Source organism: Mesoplodon densirostris, chromosome 12, assembly GCF_025265405.1.
Source record: "Mesoplodon densirostris isolate mMesDen1 chromosome 12, mMesDen1 primary haplotype, whole genome shotgun sequence".
Classification (NCBI taxonomy): Eukaryota; Metazoa; Chordata; class Mammalia; order Artiodactyla; family Ziphiidae; genus Mesoplodon; species Mesoplodon densirostris.
The window spans coordinates 35,325,728-35,344,798 of NC_082672.1; the positions used below are offsets into that span (position 1 = coordinate 35,325,728).

The following is a 19,071-nucleotide window of genomic DNA, read 5'->3' on the forward strand; positions in this document are numbered from 1 at the left end:
TGGAGCATTATGGGAATTTTATTGTAGCAGAAAATCAATACCTGGAGATGGTTTGAAGACTCAGGGACCTGGAGGGAAGGGCTAAGGAAACAAGGATTAGAGAACATGTCAGGGTTAGTAGTTTAAGAGATGACTGCCTCACTAGGGCCTGGGAACAGGAGCTTGGCTGAAATAACTAAAGCAAAGAAGAGCCTGGAAAGCCTGACAGAACTTCACTAGAGGAGACCAAAATGTGGGGACTACCTCTAGCAAAGTGGGATTTTTAATTGTTGAAATGCTAATAGGCTAATATTAGCATTAAGTGCTAATATTATAAAATGTCCAACGTCATGGAAGCAACCTAAGTGTCCATTGACAGACGAATGGATAAAGAAGATGTGGCACATATATATAATGGAATATTACTCAGCCATAAAAAGAAACGAAATTGAGTTATTTGTAGTGAGGTGGATGGACCTAGAGTCTGTCATACAGAGTGAAGTAAGTCAGAAAGAGAAAAACAAATACCATATGCTAACACATATGTATGGAATCTAAAAACAAAAATGGTTCTGAAGAACCTTGGGGCAGGACAGGAATAAAGATGCAGACATAGAGAATGGAGTTGAGGACACGGGGAGGGGGAAAGGTAAGCTGGGATGAAGTGAGAGAGTGGCATGGATATATATACACTACCAAATGTAAAATAGATAGCTAGTGGGAAGCAGCCACATAGCACAGGGAGATCAGTTCGGTCCTTTGTTTCCACCTAGAGGGGTGGGATAGGGAGAGTGGGAGGGAGACACAAGAGGGAGGGGATATGGGGATATATGTATATGTATAGCTGATTCACTTTGTTATAAAGCATAAACTAACACACCATTGTAAAGCAATTATACTCCAATAAACATGTTAAAAAGAAAAAAAAAGGGGGGCTGGAGAGAATAAATAAATAAATAAAATGTCCAACCTGCCAGAGGTTTGCACCAAGAAGCACCAGGCCTTTGCAATACTTGATCCATTCTGACCAAGAGTTCATTTTCTCTCCTCAACCTTTCATGTTAAGCTTTCAGGTTTAACAATTTTATTTAAATTCTGCATTTCTTCTCTGAAGTCTGGCATATACTATAAATTACATAATTTGCATGAACTTTTTCTAACATTTTCAGTTCCTCACTGTTTTAATATGATGAATTGAATTTGGTATGAAAAAGCAGGAAGCTACATTCCTTCTTTAATCTAGTTTACTTCTCAGTACTGAGAAACTATGATTTAATACTCATCTAATAACTTGAAATAATAGTATTTTTTCCAAAGTACCTAGTTCAAAATCAGGAAAAGTATTTTTTTTCAAAGCTATGTGGTAGTGCATGCTTGACAATAAATTTTAAAATTCATATCAAGTGATGGACTTAGCTTTTTGTGGGCTGTGGATGAGTCAAATGTAAACAAGTGTAGTGGGTTAGTTCTAGTTAATATCAACATTCAAACTCTGATCTTTTGAGTTGTCCTTGGTAGTACCGTCAGGATTCCATCTTTTGTCATTTAAGAAGGAATTTGAGAATTATCTACAAAAATGACTTACCACACTCTTAATTCTCTGCTTAAACAGTTTAAGAAATTGTAGTTGAATAATTTAGAGACTAAGTTATATTTATGTTTATATTCTCACAATACTCCTAGTATCTGGGATACTATATATAAATGGTTGTTGGATATGCCAGTTATCTATTGCCAGTCAATGCTGCATACTCACCAGAAAAACTTAGTGGCACCCAGCAAAAAACACATTTTTCATGAGGCTCTGGGGTTCAGCTGACCTGAATTAGTTTTAGCTGATCTGGGTTGGGTTTGCCCAAATATCTGAGTCTCTTCTGGCTGTTGGTTGTCTTAGCTTGGATGACTAGGGTAATGTGATTCTGTTTTCTGTCCTGCTCAACCTCCAGAAGACTAGTCTAGGCATGTTCTCATGGCACAGGGGAAGGACAAGAATGAGCAAAACCAATTGTGCAAGCATCTTTCAACTCTCTGTGTCACATGTGTCAATATTCCATTGGTCCAGAAAAAGTCACATGGACAAGTCAAAAGTCACAGTAGGAGGGCACTGCAAGATTACACAGAAAGGACATGGATACAGAGAGAAGTGAAGAATTGGGGCCATTGGTGCAACTGGTCCACCACACTGAATGAATAAATGAACAAATGGATCACAGAGTGATGGGAAGAGCACTGGACTAAGGGTTGGGAGACATATCCCTGAGGCGTGGCACTGTTCATTCTGTTAATTTGGGTAAATTGTTTAATCCTTCTGGCCCCTAATTTCCTTATTGGCTCTTTCCAAGCTTTAAAAGCATTTGATTCAAGCTTTTAATGAATATTTAATGAATTTAATGCTGTACACAGTCTGTAAGAGAAACTTAAGGAAAGTTGTTCATTATGCTATCCTTTAGTGAACCAAAATGGCTAGTGTGGATGGCCAAAATTGACTGGCTACTTCTGACTCTATGAATCTGAATATTTTATAATCAGATTCAAACTGAAAAACTTCTATTCTGAATTTCGCTATGAAGCAATGTGCTGAAAGTTCAATTTCCTTTTTAGGTCTTTAGTGTTTGCTCCTATCTGATGATTCTTTTGAAGAATACAATACGTCAGTACTACATCAAACACTATGACATTTCTTATATGTGAGATGTGTTTTAGAGTCCATTGATATTTTGCTGTATTAATTCATTGTTAGGATGAATTATCATTCTAAAATTGACTAGAGGAGCTTTTTCAAATTTGGATAACGCTGATAAAAATGTGGGTTATTTTAAAGTAAATATTATGATTAGTTTTATAATATAAAAGGTACAGGTAATACAAAATGAATCCTGTTCATTATATAATAAATAATTATGTAATGTGTAATGAAATGCTGGATTACTAAACTATAAGAATAAAAACTGAGTGAAAAAGTTCTAAATAAAAATATTTTATAAGCTCCACAAGAAGAAAGTAATATACACAAATGGTCTTTGAAGATGATATTGTGTCTGAGATGACTTCTTATTTTAGTCACTTAGATTGCCTAAAAAATTCAACACCTAGATGACCAAATTAGGTTGATGAAGATATAATCCATAACTCACTTTGACATATAGAATGTTCTGTTTCAGATATACAGAAATAACTTGCCATATGATAAATGTTTATCCTTGTCCTACCTCTGGGAAACATTTAGTTTGGACTGATAATTTACTTGTGAAATCAGTCACCCCGGCCTATGTCATTTCAGAGTCTCCGTGTAGACAGATCCAAGAAACTGCACTCAAATCAACCTGGCCTGGATTCCAAAGTACCAGCTGGTTGTCAAAATGATTTGGCTGATCTGGAGAAAGAGAAGAGAAAGACTGGGGAAACTGCAGTAGCAGGCACCAATGCAACCACAGGTCTGTTAAGCCACATGATATTGGTTTTAACTGCCTTTATGACAAGTGCACAATGTACAGCTTCTTACTGCCATTTTATTTGGAATATATGACTTAGTCAAAGTGATGGACCTGACCTGCGAATCTCACTGAAATTTAGTTTTAAGTGAAGCATAGTATCAAGCACTCATATTGATGTTAGGTCTGTTCATTGTTTGCTGTTATTAGATTTTTCTTGTCATTTATGGTTTTCATGGCCAAGGAAGTGTTCTATTTTAATATTGCTTTTATTATCATGACAATAATATTTGTAAATGTTTGCTAAAATTAACAAGAAGGTTTAATGGCTTGAGAAGAGGTCAAAATAATTGAGATGCGTTTAATTTTAAAAGTGTCAGATGAGTGACCTAATGCAGACTTGAATTATAATAGTTTAGTTTATAGAGATAGCGATCTGATATTTTTCATCTCTACTAAAAGCAAAACAAGAGCCAATGGACTTGTGGAGAAGTTGATATCATTCAATTAAGCTACCCAGACTAACTTCCATATTGTGGAAATCTTGGATGAGTTAGCACGGGAAATGAGAATTTTCTTTCTTGGCAATATTTTAAACACACCAAAGAAGCTCAATTTCATTACACTTTATCTTTAAAACTTCACATTTCATTTGTAGAAAAGTTGAAACTGTAATTATTCTTAAGCATATGATTTGTTCTTTTCCCCTCCTTATTTGATTTTGTAGCCAGCACTCTTTTTTCCTCCCAGGGCATGTAAAAGTCAAAATACTGCATATAAAGTCTCTGAAGTGTTTCTGCTGAAACTCTGTACAATCTGGGTTCTTTCATGTAGTTAACTTACTGGCTTCTGACACTCCTATAAAAATATCCCATAGAGCTTTTCTTATTACCTTTTCATTGACTCTTTCTGAATGATAAAAATGAAATTCTGTAAAGGGCTTTGAAAACCATGCATATTGCAATTCCTCCAAATTTCAAATACTAACCAAGTGTGACTATAAAAGAAACAACTACTGCAGTGAAAATTACTGCACTGTATTGAGTCTCAGGCTATTATTAATTCATTGGAAACTATTTTTTCCTTAAGATTATGGATCCTAAAAGGTACCAGATAACACAATTGCTGAGATCAAAGTTTTTGTTTCAATCATAGGAAAACTTATTATCTGATCTTTCCCTGTGTGTGCATCTTCCTGGGATGCTACGTGACAGCCCCAGGTTTGTGCTCTGAATGAATAGTGCAGAGTATGTTACAGACCAGGGCAGAAACTGCTTTGAACTTATTGCCTATTAGTGATGGTTTAAGAAAAAAAGAGGAACTGAAATTAAAGTGATGGTTCTCCTAACCATCACTTAGTAGTAAGACTTACTAACTTTACTCAAGAGAGTAAAATGAAATCTCCTTTCTTACATTAATTTCGACATGCATTTATTTAAAAATTACTTAGTATGTGGATCTGGGCAATATTTTCACTTGCTTTCCCATTTGAAATTACAATAAATTATAGAGTCTATCTTCATTATGAGTTATAATTGAATGACAATTCCATACATAAAAATACAAAAGTAAAGCAGAAATATAATTCTTCAAAATTCATTTTTGTCTTGTGAAATATTATATATTTTCTTCATTAAAAAAACCCTCTTTTGATCTGTACTTAACATTTACTGTACCTGGAATGGACAGCTCATCTCTGAATATTCATTAACCACCTTGGAGTTCAGGATAAGCAAATCATACTCTTTCTGAGCTTTCTCCTCTTTTTAAATTTGAGACATAAGTCAGTCATTTCCTAAATTCTCTTTGGATGAGAATGGCAGTGTTAGAGGCTCTGTGGCGTATCACAGAGAAAACAAAGCAAAACAAAACAAAAAAAAAAACGTATTAAGGCAGGGGAGCTGCATCTCCAGTTTTGCTCCTTCTGGACACCCAGACCTTATTCTTTCAGTTAGATGAAGTGGAACCATTTCAGATATGTATCTAATAATTATACTAAAGGGAAGTCTTTATTTTGAAATTCACTGTAGAAAACTAGAAGATTCGCTGTAAATGGCTGAACACATGTTATATAATGAGAGTTTGCTCTGTTGAAGCCAGGAGCACAGGAAACTCTACCTCAGGATTGGTGCTGTCAGTCCCAGCTCCTCTTCAGTTAAGAAGCTGGTGAAAATGCTTCACCAGATCTCATGGGTCACCTTCCTCTCTGGGTACTTGATTCACTCTGGTTGCTCAACAAGGCCCATGTCTTATTTGGGGAACATTGTTATTAAGTCTGCACGTTGTTTTGTCCATAAATTACTAAAAGAACAGTTCTTTAAAAGTAGGATGATTAAGTGGTTAACTTTTGGAGTCTGAACTTAAGACTGCTGGGTTTAAACCTTGGCTCCCCTACTCGCCAGCTGTGTACCATGTCTCTATCTCTTTATTTGTAAACTTGGGTTAGTAATAGCGCTACACCATAGGCTATTTTGACAACTACATTAGGTAAAATAGGTTAAAATTAGTATAGTACATAACAAACTCCAGTTGAATCATAGCTATTCTAATTAACTTCTGCATATTTATGAGTTAATGGCCAAGGAAAAATTTGCCTCCTGACAGTATATTTTGCAAAGTGCTGGCTGTGACCACCTGATGTGGCTCTTACAGTCTCTGAGTTTCTTTCTGTACTTTTTTCCTTTGAGAACTGTATCCTCTTGGGAATTTCATGGTCTCTATGGATTCTGTGGATATGGGAAGTGATTAGAAATCTTTTGGAGATGAGTCACTGAGTCCTCTGAGTCTAAGAAACAATATAATTGTGCAGAGACATGGAAGCCCTGAGCCTCCCTAATGGACCCCTTCCCCTCCTTAACTCAGCTGCAGTAGCTCAGGAAGAGCACAGAGCTTCCCTGTTTAATCAGTGACAGTGCTATTGTTGATAGATGACATGTGTTAAGTGCAAATGTTTGTTTTAAGCTGTTTGTTTTATGTCCAGTTCCCAGGATGAACTTGCAAGTGGAAAGTTTATTGAGAAGTACTCTCAGGAACAACACATAAGGCAGAGGAACGAAAGCAGGTCTGAACAGAGGGAGAAGTGAAATCATAATAGAGTCACAAGAAAGACTTCAGCTGGTCACACAGGGAGCTCTGGAGCTGGTGTGGCTCTTCAGAGTTGTCTTGTATTAGGGCGAGGGGACCAGGTTTTTATAGCCCCTGCTTCAGTCGATCATTGGAAGCAGTTGCCTTTGAGAAGGGGGCATGACTGTGGGCAAGGTGACTTCCTTTAGCCCAGGGCAAAGTCATCTGGTATCAGAGGATTATCATTTAGTTGTGAGGAGGATCTGGTTATTATGTAGGTCACACATTAATTGCAGAGATTGCTTCTGGTGATCTGACTGGCTAAATAGAAGGCCGTTTTCTTTTTTCCTCTTTATGTGTCTATCTAGAAACTTCTATCTTTGCCAGAAAGGATAATCTTTTAAAATATACCTATTTGGTTTTACTCTACATAAATGTTCTCTACTGAGTAAATTTTATACTCTCCTGATCAACATTCTCTAATGGAATTTCCTTGCTTTTGAAGCTTCCACTATATTCTAATTATTCTTACATCTTTAGACTCATCCTCCATTAATTAGACTTGTCAAGTAGTGAGAAGACCCCTGGGCCAGAAAACAAAATGCAGGTACCATAAGGTCTAGTCCCAGCTCTGTACATCCCAGATGTGCAGTCTTTCACAGGCCATTTTATTTTTCTGAGTTATATTTCCCTCATCAAAATATGAGGTACCCCAGGAAATTTTTGTGCCCTGTCAATTCTGAAAGCATGTGATTACATGGCCTATTCTGATATCATAGAGTCATGGCACTCTTGTTCACCTCTAAGTAAGACCCACATAGAAATGATTCACCACATTTAGGGACATTCTTATTATGGTAAATTAAACAGGTAACAGGAAACAAGCTCCATGGAAAAGCTCTTCACCGAGGTCAAGATGGAAGCTAGAAAGAAAGAATGCATTTATAGGAAGGTAAAGAAGACTTCATACTGAGCTTTAATTCAATCTTATTTTTATTTTTTAACATCTTTATTGCAGTATAATTGCTTTACAATGGTGTGTTAGTTTCTGCTTTATAACAAAGTGAATCAGCTATACATATACATATATCCCCATATCTCCACCCTCTTCCATCTCCCTCCCACCTTCCCTATCCCATTCCTCTAGGTGGTCACAAAGCACCGAGCTGATCTCCCTGTGCTATGCGGCTGCTCCCCACTAGCTAGCTATTTTACATTTGGTAGTGTATATATGTCCATGCCACTCTCTCACTTCGTCCCAGCTTCCCCTTTCCCCTCCCCGTGTCCTCAAGTCCATTCTGTACATTTGCATCTTTATTCCTGTCCTGCCCGTAGGTGCTTCAGAAACCTTTTTTCTTTTTTCTTTTAGATTCCATATATATGTGTTAGCATATGGTATTTGTTTTTCTCCTTCTGACTTACTTCATTCTGTATGACAGACTCTAGGTCCATCCACCTCACTACAAATAACTCAATTTCATTTCTTTTTATGCCTGAGTAATATTCCATTATATATATGTGCTACATCTTCTTTATCCATTCATCTGTCGATGGACACTTAGGTTGCTTCCATGTCCTGGCTATTGTAAATAGAGTTGCAATGAACATTGTGGTACATGACTCCTTTTGAATTATGTTTCCTCAGGGTATATGCCCAGTAGTGGGATTGCTGGGTCATATGGTAGTTCTATTTTTAGTTTATTGGGAACCTCCATACTGTTCTCCATAGGGGCTGTATCAATTAACGTTCCCACCAACAGTGCAAGAGGGTTCCCTTTTCTTCACACCCTCTCCAGTGTTTATTGTTTGTAGATTTTTTGATGATGACCATTCTGACTCGTGTGAGGTGATACCTCATTGTAGTTTTGATTTGCATTTCTCTGATGATTAGTGATGTTGAGCATCCTTTCATGTGTTTGTTGGCAATCTGTATACCTTCTTTGGAGAAGTGTCTATTCAGGTCTTCTGCCCATTTTTGGATTGGGTTGTTTATTTTTCTGATATTGAGATGCATGAGCTGTGTGTATATTTTGGAGATTAATCCTTTGTCAGTTGCTTCATTTGAAAATATTTTCTCCCATTCTGAGGCTTGTCTTTTCGTCTCATTTATGTTTGCCTTTGCTGTGCAAAAGCTTTTAAGTTTCATTAGGTCGCATTTGTTTATTTTTGTTTTCATTTCCCTTCCTCTAGGAGGTGGGTCACAAAGGATCTTGCTGTGATTTATGTCAAAGAGTGTTCTGCCTATGTTTTCCTCTAAGAGTTCTACAGTGTCTAGTCTTACATTTAGGTCTTTAATCCATTTTGAGTTTATTTTTGTGTATGGTGTTAGGGAGTGTTCTAATTTCATACTTTTACATGTAGCTGTCCAGTTTTCCCAGCCCCACTTATTGAAGAGGCTGTCTTTTCTCCATTGTATATTCTTGCTTTCTTTATCAAAGGTAAGATGACCATATGTGCATGGGTTTATCTCTGGGCTTTCTATCCTGTTCCATTGATCTATAATTCTCTTTTTGTGCCAGTACCATACTGTCTTGATTACTGTAGCTTTGTAGTATAGTCTGAAGTCAGGGAGCCTGATTCCTCCAGCTCCATTTTTCCTTCTCAAGATTCCTTTAGCTATTCGGGGTCTTTGTGTTTCCATACAAATTGTGAAATTTCTTGTTCTAATTCTGTGAAAAATGCCATTGGTAGTTTGATAGGGATTGCATTAAAACTGTAGATTGCTTTGGGTAGTATAGTCATTTTCACAATGTTGATTCTTCCAATCCAAGAATATGGTATATCTCTCCATCTGTTTGTATCATCTTTAATTTCTTTCATCATTGTCTTACAGTTTTCTACATACAGGTCTTTTGTCTCCTTAGGTAGACAAAAGGTATTTTATTCTTTTTGTTGCAATGGTAAATGAGAGTGTTTCCTTTATTTCTCTTTCAGAATTTTCATCATTAGTGTATAGGAATGCAAGAGATTTCTATGCATTAATTATGTATCCTGCTACTTTACCAAATTCATTGATTAGCTCTAGTAGTTTTCTGGTAGTATCTTTAGGATTCTCTATGAATAGTATCATGTCATCTGCAAACAGTGACAGCTTTACTTCTTCTTTTCTGATTTGGATTCCTTTTATTTCTTTTTCTTCTCTAATTGCTGTGGCTAAAACTTCCAAAACTATGTTGAATAACAGGGGTGAGAGTGGGCAACCTTGTCTTGTTCCTGATCTTAGAGGAAATGGTTTCAGTTTTTCACCATTGAGAATGATGCTGGCTGTGGGTTTGTCATCTATGGCCTTTATTATGTTGAGGTAAGTTCCCTATATGCCTACTTTCTGGAGGGTTTTTATCATAAATGACTATTGAATTTTGTTGAAAGTTTTTTCTGCCTCTAGTGAAATGATCATGTGGATTTTATTCTTCAGTATGTTAATATGGTGTATCACATTGATTGGTTTGCGTATATTGAAGAATCCTTGCATCCTGGAATAAACCCCACTTGATCATATTGTATGATCCTTTTAATGTGCTGTTGGATTCTGTTTGCTAGTATTTTTTTGAGGATTTTTGCATTTATGTTCATCAGTGATATTGGCCTGTAGTTTTCTTTTTTTTGTGACATCTTTGTCTGGTTTTGGTATCAGGGTGATGGTGGCCTCGTAGAATGAGTTTGGGAGTGTTCCTCCCTCTGCTATATTTTGGAAGAGTTTGAGAAGGATCTGTGTTAGTTCTTCTCTAAATGTTTGACAGAATTCGCCTGTGAAGCCATCTGGTCCTGGGCTTTTGTTTGTTGGAAGATTTTTAATCATAGTGTCAATTTCAGTGCTTGTTATTTGTCTGTTTATATTTTCTATTTCCTCCTGGTTCAGTCTCAGAAGGTTGTGCTTTTCTAAGAATTTGTCCATTTCTTCCAGGTTGTCCATTTTATTGGCATATGGTTGCTTGTAGTAATCTCTCATGATCCTTTGTATTTCTGCAGTATCAGTTGTCACTTTTCCTTTTTCATTTCTAATTCTATTGATTTGAGTCTTCTCCCTTTTTTTCTTGATGAGTCTGACTAATGGTGTATCAGTTTTCTTTATCTTCTCAAAGAACCAGCTTTTAGTTTTATTGATTTTTGCTATTGTTTCCTTCATTATTTTTCATCTATTTCTGATCTGATACTTATGATTTCTTTCCTTCTGCTCACTTTGGGGTTTTTTTGTTGTTGTTCTTCTTCTTCCTCTAATTGCTTTAAGTGTAAGGTTAGGGTGTTTATTTGTGAAATTTCTTGTTTCTTGAGGTGCAATTTTATTGCTATAAACTTCCCTCTTAGAACTGCTTTTGCTGCCTCCCATAGTTTTGGGTCATCGTGTTTTCGTTGTCATTTGTGTCTAGGTATTTTTTGATTTCCTCTTTGATTTCTTCAGTGATCTCTTGGTTATTTAGTAGTATATTGTTTAGCCTCCATGTGTTTGTATTTTTGTACAGATTTTTTTCCCTCTTATTGATATCTAGTCTCATAGTGTTGTGGTCGGAAAAGATACTTGATACGATTTCAATATTCTTAAATTTACCAAGGCTTGATTTGTGACCCAAGATATGATCTATCCTGAAGAATGTTCCATGAGCACTTGAGAAGAAAGTGTATTCTGTTGTTTTTGGATGGAATGTCCTATAAATATCAGTTAAGTCCATCTTGTTTAATGTATCATTTAAAGCTTGTGTTTCCTTATTTTCATTTTGGATGATTTGTCCATTGGTGAAATTGGGTGTTAAAGTCCCCTACTATGATTCTGTTACCATCGATTTCCCCTTTTATGGCTGTTAGCATTTGCCTTATATGTTGAGGTGCTCCTATGTTGGGTGCGTAAATATTTACAATTGTTATATCTTCTTCTTGGTTTGATCCCTTGATCATTATGCAGTGCCCTTCTTTGTCCCTTGTAATAGTCTTTATTTTATACTCTATTTTGTCTGATATGAGAATTGCTACTCCAGCTTTCTTTTGATTTCCATTTGCATGGAATATCTTTTTCCATCCCCTCACTTTCAGTCTGTATGTGTCCCTAGGTCTGAAGTGGGTCTCTTGTAGACAGCATATATTCAGCTCTTGTTTTTGTATCCATTCAGCCAGTCTATGTCTTTTGGTTGGAGCATTTAATCCATTTACATTTAAGGTAATTATTGATATGTATGATCCTATTACCATTTTCTTAATTGTTTTGGGTTTGTTATTGTAGGTCATTTCCTTCTGTTGTGTTTCCTGCCCAGAGAAGTTCCTTTAGCATTTGTTGTAAAGCTGGTTTGGTGGTGCTGAATTCTCTTAGCTTTTGCTTGTCTGTAGAGGTTTTAATTTCTCTGTGGAACCTGAATGACATGCTTGCTGGGTAATCTTGGTTGTAGGTTTTTCCCTTTCATCACTTTAAATATGTCCTTCCACTCCCTTCTGGCTTGCAGAGTTTCTGCTGAAAGATTACCTGTTAACCTTATGGGGATTCCCTTGTATGTTATTTGTTGTTTTTCCCTTGCTGCTTTTAATATTTTTTTCTTTGTATTTAATTTTTGATAGTTTGATTAATATGTGTCTTGGCATGTTTCTCCTTGGATTTATCTTGTATGGGACTCTCTGCCCTTTCTGGACTTGACAATTTCCTTTCCTATATTAGGGAAGGAATATAGGAAATAATCTCTTCAAATATTTTCTCAGTCCCTTTCTTTTTCTCTTCTTCTTCTGGGACCCATACAATTCTTATGTTGGTGCATTTAATGTTGTCTCAGAGGTCTATGAGACTATCTTCAATTCTTTCCATTCTTTTTTCTTTATTCTGCTTTGCGGTAGTTATCTCCACTATTTTACCTTCCAGGCCACTTATCCGTTCTTCTGCCTCAGTTATTCTGCTATTGATTCCTTCTAGAGAATTTTTACGTTCACTTGTTGTGTTGTTCATCATTGTTTGTTTGCTCTTTAGTTCTTGTAGGTCCTTGTTAAACATTTCTTGTATTTTCTCCATTCTGTTTCCAAGATTTTGCATCATCTTTACTATCATTACTCTGAATTCTTTTTCAGGTAGACTGCCTATTTCCTCTTCTTTTGTTTGGTCTGGTGGGTTTTTCCCTTGTTCCTTCATCTGCTGTGTGTTCCTCTGTCTTCTCATTTTGTTTAACTTACTGTGTTTGGGGTCTCCTTTTTGCAGGCTGCAGGTTCGTAGTTCCCATTGTTTTTGGTGTCTGCCCCCAGCGGCTAAAGTTGTTTCAGTGGGTTGTGTAGGCTTCCTGGTGGAGGCGACTAGTGCCTGTGTTCTGGTGAATGAGGCTGGATCTTGTCTTTCTGGTGAGCAGGACCACATCCGGTGGTGTGTTTTGGGATGTCTGTGACCTTTTTATGATTTTAGGCAGCCTCTCTGCTAATGGGCGGGGTTGTGCTCCTGTCTTGCTAGTTGTTTGGCATAGGGTGTCCAGCAGTGTAGCTTGCTGGTCGTTGCGTGGAGCTAGGTCTTAGTGCTGAGCTGGAGATCTGTGGGAGAGCTTTTGCTGTTTGGTATTACGTGGAGCTGGGAGGTCTCTGGTGGACCAATGTCCTGAACTCATCTCTCCCACCTCAGAGGCACAGGCCTGACACCTGGCCAGAGCACCAAGACCCTGTCAGCCACACAGCTCAGAAGAAAAGTGAGGAAAAAAAGAAAGAAAGAAAATAAATAAAAGAAAGTTATAAAAATAAAAAAATTATTAAAAATAAAAGAATTAAAATATAATTTTAAAAAAAGGAAAGAGGGCCTCCCTGGTGGCGCAGTGGTTGAGAGTCCGCCTGCCGATGCAGGGGATACGGGTTCGTGCCCCGGTCTGGGAGGATCCCATATGCCGCGGAGCGGCTGGGCCCGTGAGCCATGGCCGCTGGGCCTGCGCATCCGGAGCCTGTGCTCCGCAATGGGAGAGGCCACAACAGTGAGAGGCCCGCATACCGCAAAAAGAAAAAAAAAAAAAAAAAAGGAAAGAAAGAAGAGAGCCACAAAACCAAAAAACAAATCCACCAATTATAACAAGCCGTAAAGACTATACTGAAAAAAAAAAAAGGACAGACAGAACCCTAGGACAAATGGTAAAAGCAAAGCTATAATGACAAAATCACACAAAGAATCATACACATACACACTCACAAAAAGAGAAAAAGAAAAAAATATATTTTTGGGGGAAGTCTGAGGTCTTCTGCCAGCGTTCAGTGCATGTTCTGTAGGAGTTGTTCCACATGTAGATATATTTCTGATGTGTTTGTGGGCAGGAAGGTGATCTCCACGTCTTACTCCTCTGCCATCTTGAAGGTCTCTCCCAGGCTTCTTTTTTACGCTGGTTTAACTAGCGCCTTGTCTAGGGCAGTGTTTAATAGCTTCTCCTGCTAAATGCTTCTATTTTTTCTGGTGATTCTCAGCTGAGTCAGATCCATTGCTCTTTCTGCTAGTGTTGGAGGATCTCCTGCAGAGGCATGGGGTGGCTGTGGCTAACCACAGGGACAAGGGCACTCTCAATCTTAATGTTTAAACCTCAGATTTTCCTTTATGATGGGAAACAAAGCATAAGGCACTTCTCTATTAAAACTATTTTGAGAATTAGACAAGGTTCTATTTTAAAGACCTTGACTGAATGACTGAATATGTGTTATCAAGAGTTTGGTACTTTAGAAATAATAAAATATATCCTTGTTTCTCAATTTTAAAAAATGTGGACTTCAATAATTCACTGTTATTCTAGATAATGTGTAGTTCTAAGCGCAATAATTACTTTTACTTCTAAGGACTAAATAAATCATTGTTTAAGATATTAGATAATTTCAAACTGGTAATCCTAAAATCTGGTATATCTTTTGTTCTTCTACTTAACATCAATGCAGATTTTTCATAATGTAAACAAAATAATGACACCAGTAGAATTTCCCTTACATTTCCAGGGAATACTGTTTTCAGTTTAGAAATACTGACAGCCTAAAGTAAAATGTTATAAGATTGCTCTTCACTTTATAGCAACCTATTTCCCTCCTTTTGGAAGGCTTAAATGTTTAAGAATATGCTGGAAGGAGAACCACAGTCATTTAATTCTTTGAACAATTCTGAAATATCATTTCCTATTAGGCAGTTGTGTGAGTATTGACAGCTTTGCCCCTCTTCTTCCCGAGAGATTAATTTATTTCCTGCAGTGCTTGCTTTTCTTGGAAAATCTGACTCGTCAGCCTTCACCAATGGGAGATCTCATCAGCTGAATGTTAATTATAAAAGCAAAACAATATACCATATTGAAAGGGAAAAAAAATTCTCCAGGCAGTGCAACCTTTTTCTTTTCTTTTCTTTCCACTTCTTTCTCTCCTCAGTCTGTGGCTGGACAGGAACATTATCCCCTCGGGAAACATTCGGCGAGATGGTGGGGTATAGAGGAAATGTGCAGGCTTTGCCACCAGACAGACCCAAGACCAAACTCTAATTCAAAGAATGTTGAATTTCTTGGGGATTTTGTTTCCTTATCTGTAAAATAAAGATAAAAATGCCTGCCTCGCATGAAATTCTATAATGAGGCTGGCACAGTGTAGACACTAGAAAATTATTCTTATCATTATTATAGCCTTCATTTAGCACCTACTGCATATTGATTGCTGTGGCATAATATTAACCATGTCTCATATTAGTTTATAAAGGAATCTATTAGAAATTTGAAGAAATATATCTTTCAGCTTTAGGAGTTAGGCATATGAGACCAAGACACCTTATTGAGATAGCCTAGTTGAAGTCTTGTCTTACTCTTCATTTCCTTTCTCGTCTCATTACTACTCATATTTTTCATAATGCTCACTAGATACTTATGAACTTATTTTTTTTCACCAATAAGTTCTTTAAAAACTTCAAAAGCTATTTTCTAATAGTTTTAGGTCTATCTATTCAGACTTGAAACTGCATTTGAGTTTATTAAAAATTATTTTCTCTAAAATAAAAATTGTCAATTTCTGTTTGATCCAGTCTCAGAAGTAAAACTTTGGTGAGATAAATCTTGAGACAAAGAAGATTGTCAGCAAAGTAGAGATAAAGTTGAGAGATACCAAATGAAGAAACAAAATCAATTATTTTAAGCCCAGAATGATCGTTCTTTCAGTAGTATGATTAACAAGTCTGTTTAAGTAAATATTTTTTCTTATTTATCCCATATGATTTTATGATTTGTGTGCAATACTAGAAAGAAAAGCAATTGAAGCATTAGATGATAAAACAGAAAAAGAGATGTCATGGTGTAAACCTATAACAACTGAGACCTGATACAGTGCTCCTACAGCAGACAGGAACTTTATGCATGGAGTGCAAATTACAATAGGTACTATTCTTTCACATGGCAAAATAATATTTTTCTTAAGACCAGTGACAGTATCTTAACTTGGGTAGAACAAGGGGTTGGATCGATATGGTGACCTCTGCCTTTCACCTTTATGGAGTCACATGCAAATCATTGATTGATCCTTTTTAATGGTAAATGCATTTTTTGAAACTGTAGAGTTTTCCTATAAATAATAAGCCTCTCCCCAATTTCCTAATTTTCCTTATTAATAACTTCTAATGTTATCATTTTAAATTTCCTTTCCCTTTTTTTTTCTAAACTTTTTTCTTATTGGCAAGTGATAATCTTTTTTTTAATCCATTATTTCAGTCAATTCTGGTTCTTACTTCATTCATGAGACCCATCTTTATTTTGACCAATGAATTAAGCAAAGCAAAAAGGAACTGATGACTTTCAAAATTTATCTCAGTGAGTCTCTAAGTTCTTGTGCATAAAAGTCACTTAATGAGTATGTTAAAAATACATATTCTTGGGATGTGCTCTCTAGAGTGGGGTTGGCAACCTCTGGTGGTGGGTCAAATCTGTCCCATTGCCTGTTATTGTACTCCCCCAAAGCTAAAAATATTTGTGTGTTTTTTTTATTTTTAGAAAGTTGAAAAAAAATATTTTCTGACACATGAAAATTATTTGAAATTCAAATTTCAATGTTTATATAAAGTTTGATTGGACCACAGCCATGCTTATTCATTTACACATTGCCTGTGGCTGCTTGTGTGCTGTATCAGCAGAACTGAGTAGTTTTAACAGAGACCATATGCAAAGCCTAAAATTTTTACTATCTGGCCCTCTAGAGGAAAAGTTTGCTAACCTCTGCTCTAGAGAATCTGATTCAGAAGTTCTGAGAAAGGAACTAGGAATTGCTTTCAACATGTTTTTTGGGTGACTGTGATACAGGGATCTTTGACGACACTTTGAAAGGTAATGCAGTAGAAGAATTGTGAACAACCTGTCTCTTCTTCTCCCCTTCTCTTCATCACACCCACTCCATCAGCAAACCCTATTGGCTTTATCCTCAAACAGTATCTAGAATTTGTCTATTTTTTACCTGTTCACTGCTGTCAATCTAGTCCAAGCCATCATCATTTTTCATCTGGATTCTTGTTATTGGCTTTCTAACCAGTCAATCTTCTTCTGCCCTTGCCTCAGTATTGTCCATTCTCAACATGACAGCCAGAGTGAATGTGTTAAAACCTTAGTCATGTCATGTAACTCTTTTCTTCAAAGTCCTCCAGTGGTCTCTCTACTTCTCTTTTCTCTCTATTCTAGCTACATTGGCTTCCCGCTGTTCCTCAGAAACGCTAGGGGTGCTCCATCTTCAACACCAACACAGGCTATTTTCTCTAAGTGGTATAGTCTTCCCCCCAGAGATCTACATGGCTTTTATCTTTGTCTCATTTAGGTCTTTCCTTAGCCATTACCTTCTCCGCGATTCCTTCCATTCACACCTTATTTAAAATTGTAATCTCTTTATCTGGGACTACCGATCTCCCTTATGACAACTAACATGCTACACACTTTGTTTCTTTATTTTGACTGTGAGCCACTTTCCCCACATGAGGGCACCATGAGGACAGGAATTTTTATCCATTTGCTCTATCTTTAGCTTTAAAAGAGTTCCTGGCTTACTGTGGGTTCTCAATAAATATTTCTTGAATAGAGAAATGAACCCCAAACGCCCATTCTGTACTGGACAGATAATGTATGACACTTATCAAACATGCAAAAACAGCTGCCAGGAGTATAAATATACGAGTCATCTTTGAAAAATGATGTAATATCTTGTAACCACCACAGATGAGAAGAAGAATAAAACAGCTATTAACTTGTATCATTTGTTTTTCAATCTCAACCAATAACTTAGTTACAAAAGATGCTAAGGGAGAGAAAGTAGAGGATGGGTACAAATATTAAAATGGGTACATGGATGAAAATTCAGTTGAAAATGTTTGGAAGAGATTTCAGGAAGTTTCACAAACAAGCTGCTTCCTAAAGCAGGTAGTTGTGCTTACTGCAGGTTTTACTGTTCACCATCAGGTTGAGCAATTTGAGGACAGTGACACTCAAAAGTTCCCAAAAGGGAAAATGTAGGGTGTGACTCGCCTTGGTTCAAGTAACTGTTTAGGAAACACCAGCTTTATAAGAGAATGTAAACCATTTTTATATATACCTGAACTGGATTCCTCAAAAATAAGATGAAACGGAGATTTTATTTGACTTAATACTCTCATTCAAAAAATTACTCATCTAATTTTATGGTATTTTTAAAGCTTCATTTTGTGGATTAAACAGTAGTCTGTTCTTACAAAGATATAGATTTTGACTATGGAAGGACATTTTTACTATCAAAGAATATATTTTAGAGAGAAAAACAAAACGAAACAAAATAAAACTTCATTCTGTATCTGTTCTTCTACAGATGAAGTATTTGGCTTGATCTCCAGGGAACTGAGTGTACATGATTCCATGTCCCTCAGTTAATATGATCATCTAAGTAAATATGAATATTCTAAAGTAATCAGTCAATATTCAATTCAAAATAAGAAACATCACCTCCAAATTAAGTTTGTGACATTTCCAAAGGAGTGGTCGATGAATGCCAAAAGATTTGAGGGCTTTAAATCAATTTGAATTTTAAAACCTAAATAATTGTCAGAGAAATCAGTTCTTTCACATTTTGAGATTTCTTGAAAGTTAATGCAATAAAGAACAAAGTCTCTATGCAATGTGAAGTCAGCTTTGCCTACTTCAGCTGACCACTAAAGCACAGGCGTTATTTAGGGGATCCCTACCCTGGGTGGAAGATGGGGCTAGATCAGGCAGGGAGAGGCAACTTATAAGCTCCCTTCCAAAACTAAGATTGTTTAAATCCTATTATTTTATATTGAGATAATCTAATTATTCTACTCCCTCACCTCCCATTTTTCTGCTTAACCCTGTACTATCTTAAATCAGTTTATTGACAAGGGAGAGTGAGACTAATAACTGTCAAGATGACAGATTGAACTTTCAAACTACAGGCTTATAATAGTTTTATGTGAATATGAGCTAGTAATAGCAAGTAATATTTCTGTTGCACTTTATGTTTTACAGAGCATTTGCAGGTCCTTTATTTCATTTGATGTTTCCTCAACTCTATGATTCAGTTATTACTACCAAAACTCGTTCATTGGTAAGAAAATGGAATTCAGAGATTCCTCAAGACGCGCAGCGAGTGTGTCTTAGAATCAGGAGTCAGACGGAGTTCTTCAGATTGTTTCTCT

The 19,071-nt window shown here is 36.6% G+C and overlaps 1 protein-coding gene across 1 annotated transcript in view; it reads left to right on the forward strand.

Moving 5' to 3' along the window:
- The window catches only part of THEMIS (thymocyte selection associated), a 166,135-nt gene extending 151,224 nt beyond the window's left edge, over positions 1-14,911 (forward strand). Inside the window, exons 5-6 of the mRNA XM_060114530.1 lie at positions 3,260-3,413; positions 14,802-14,911. Of these exons, the coding sequence (XP_059970513.1) occupies positions 3,260-3,413; positions 14,802-14,911 (264 nt within the window). The remainder of the gene's footprint in view (positions 1-3,259; positions 3,414-14,801) is intronic.
- Positions 14,912-19,071: the final 4,160 nt, after the last annotated feature.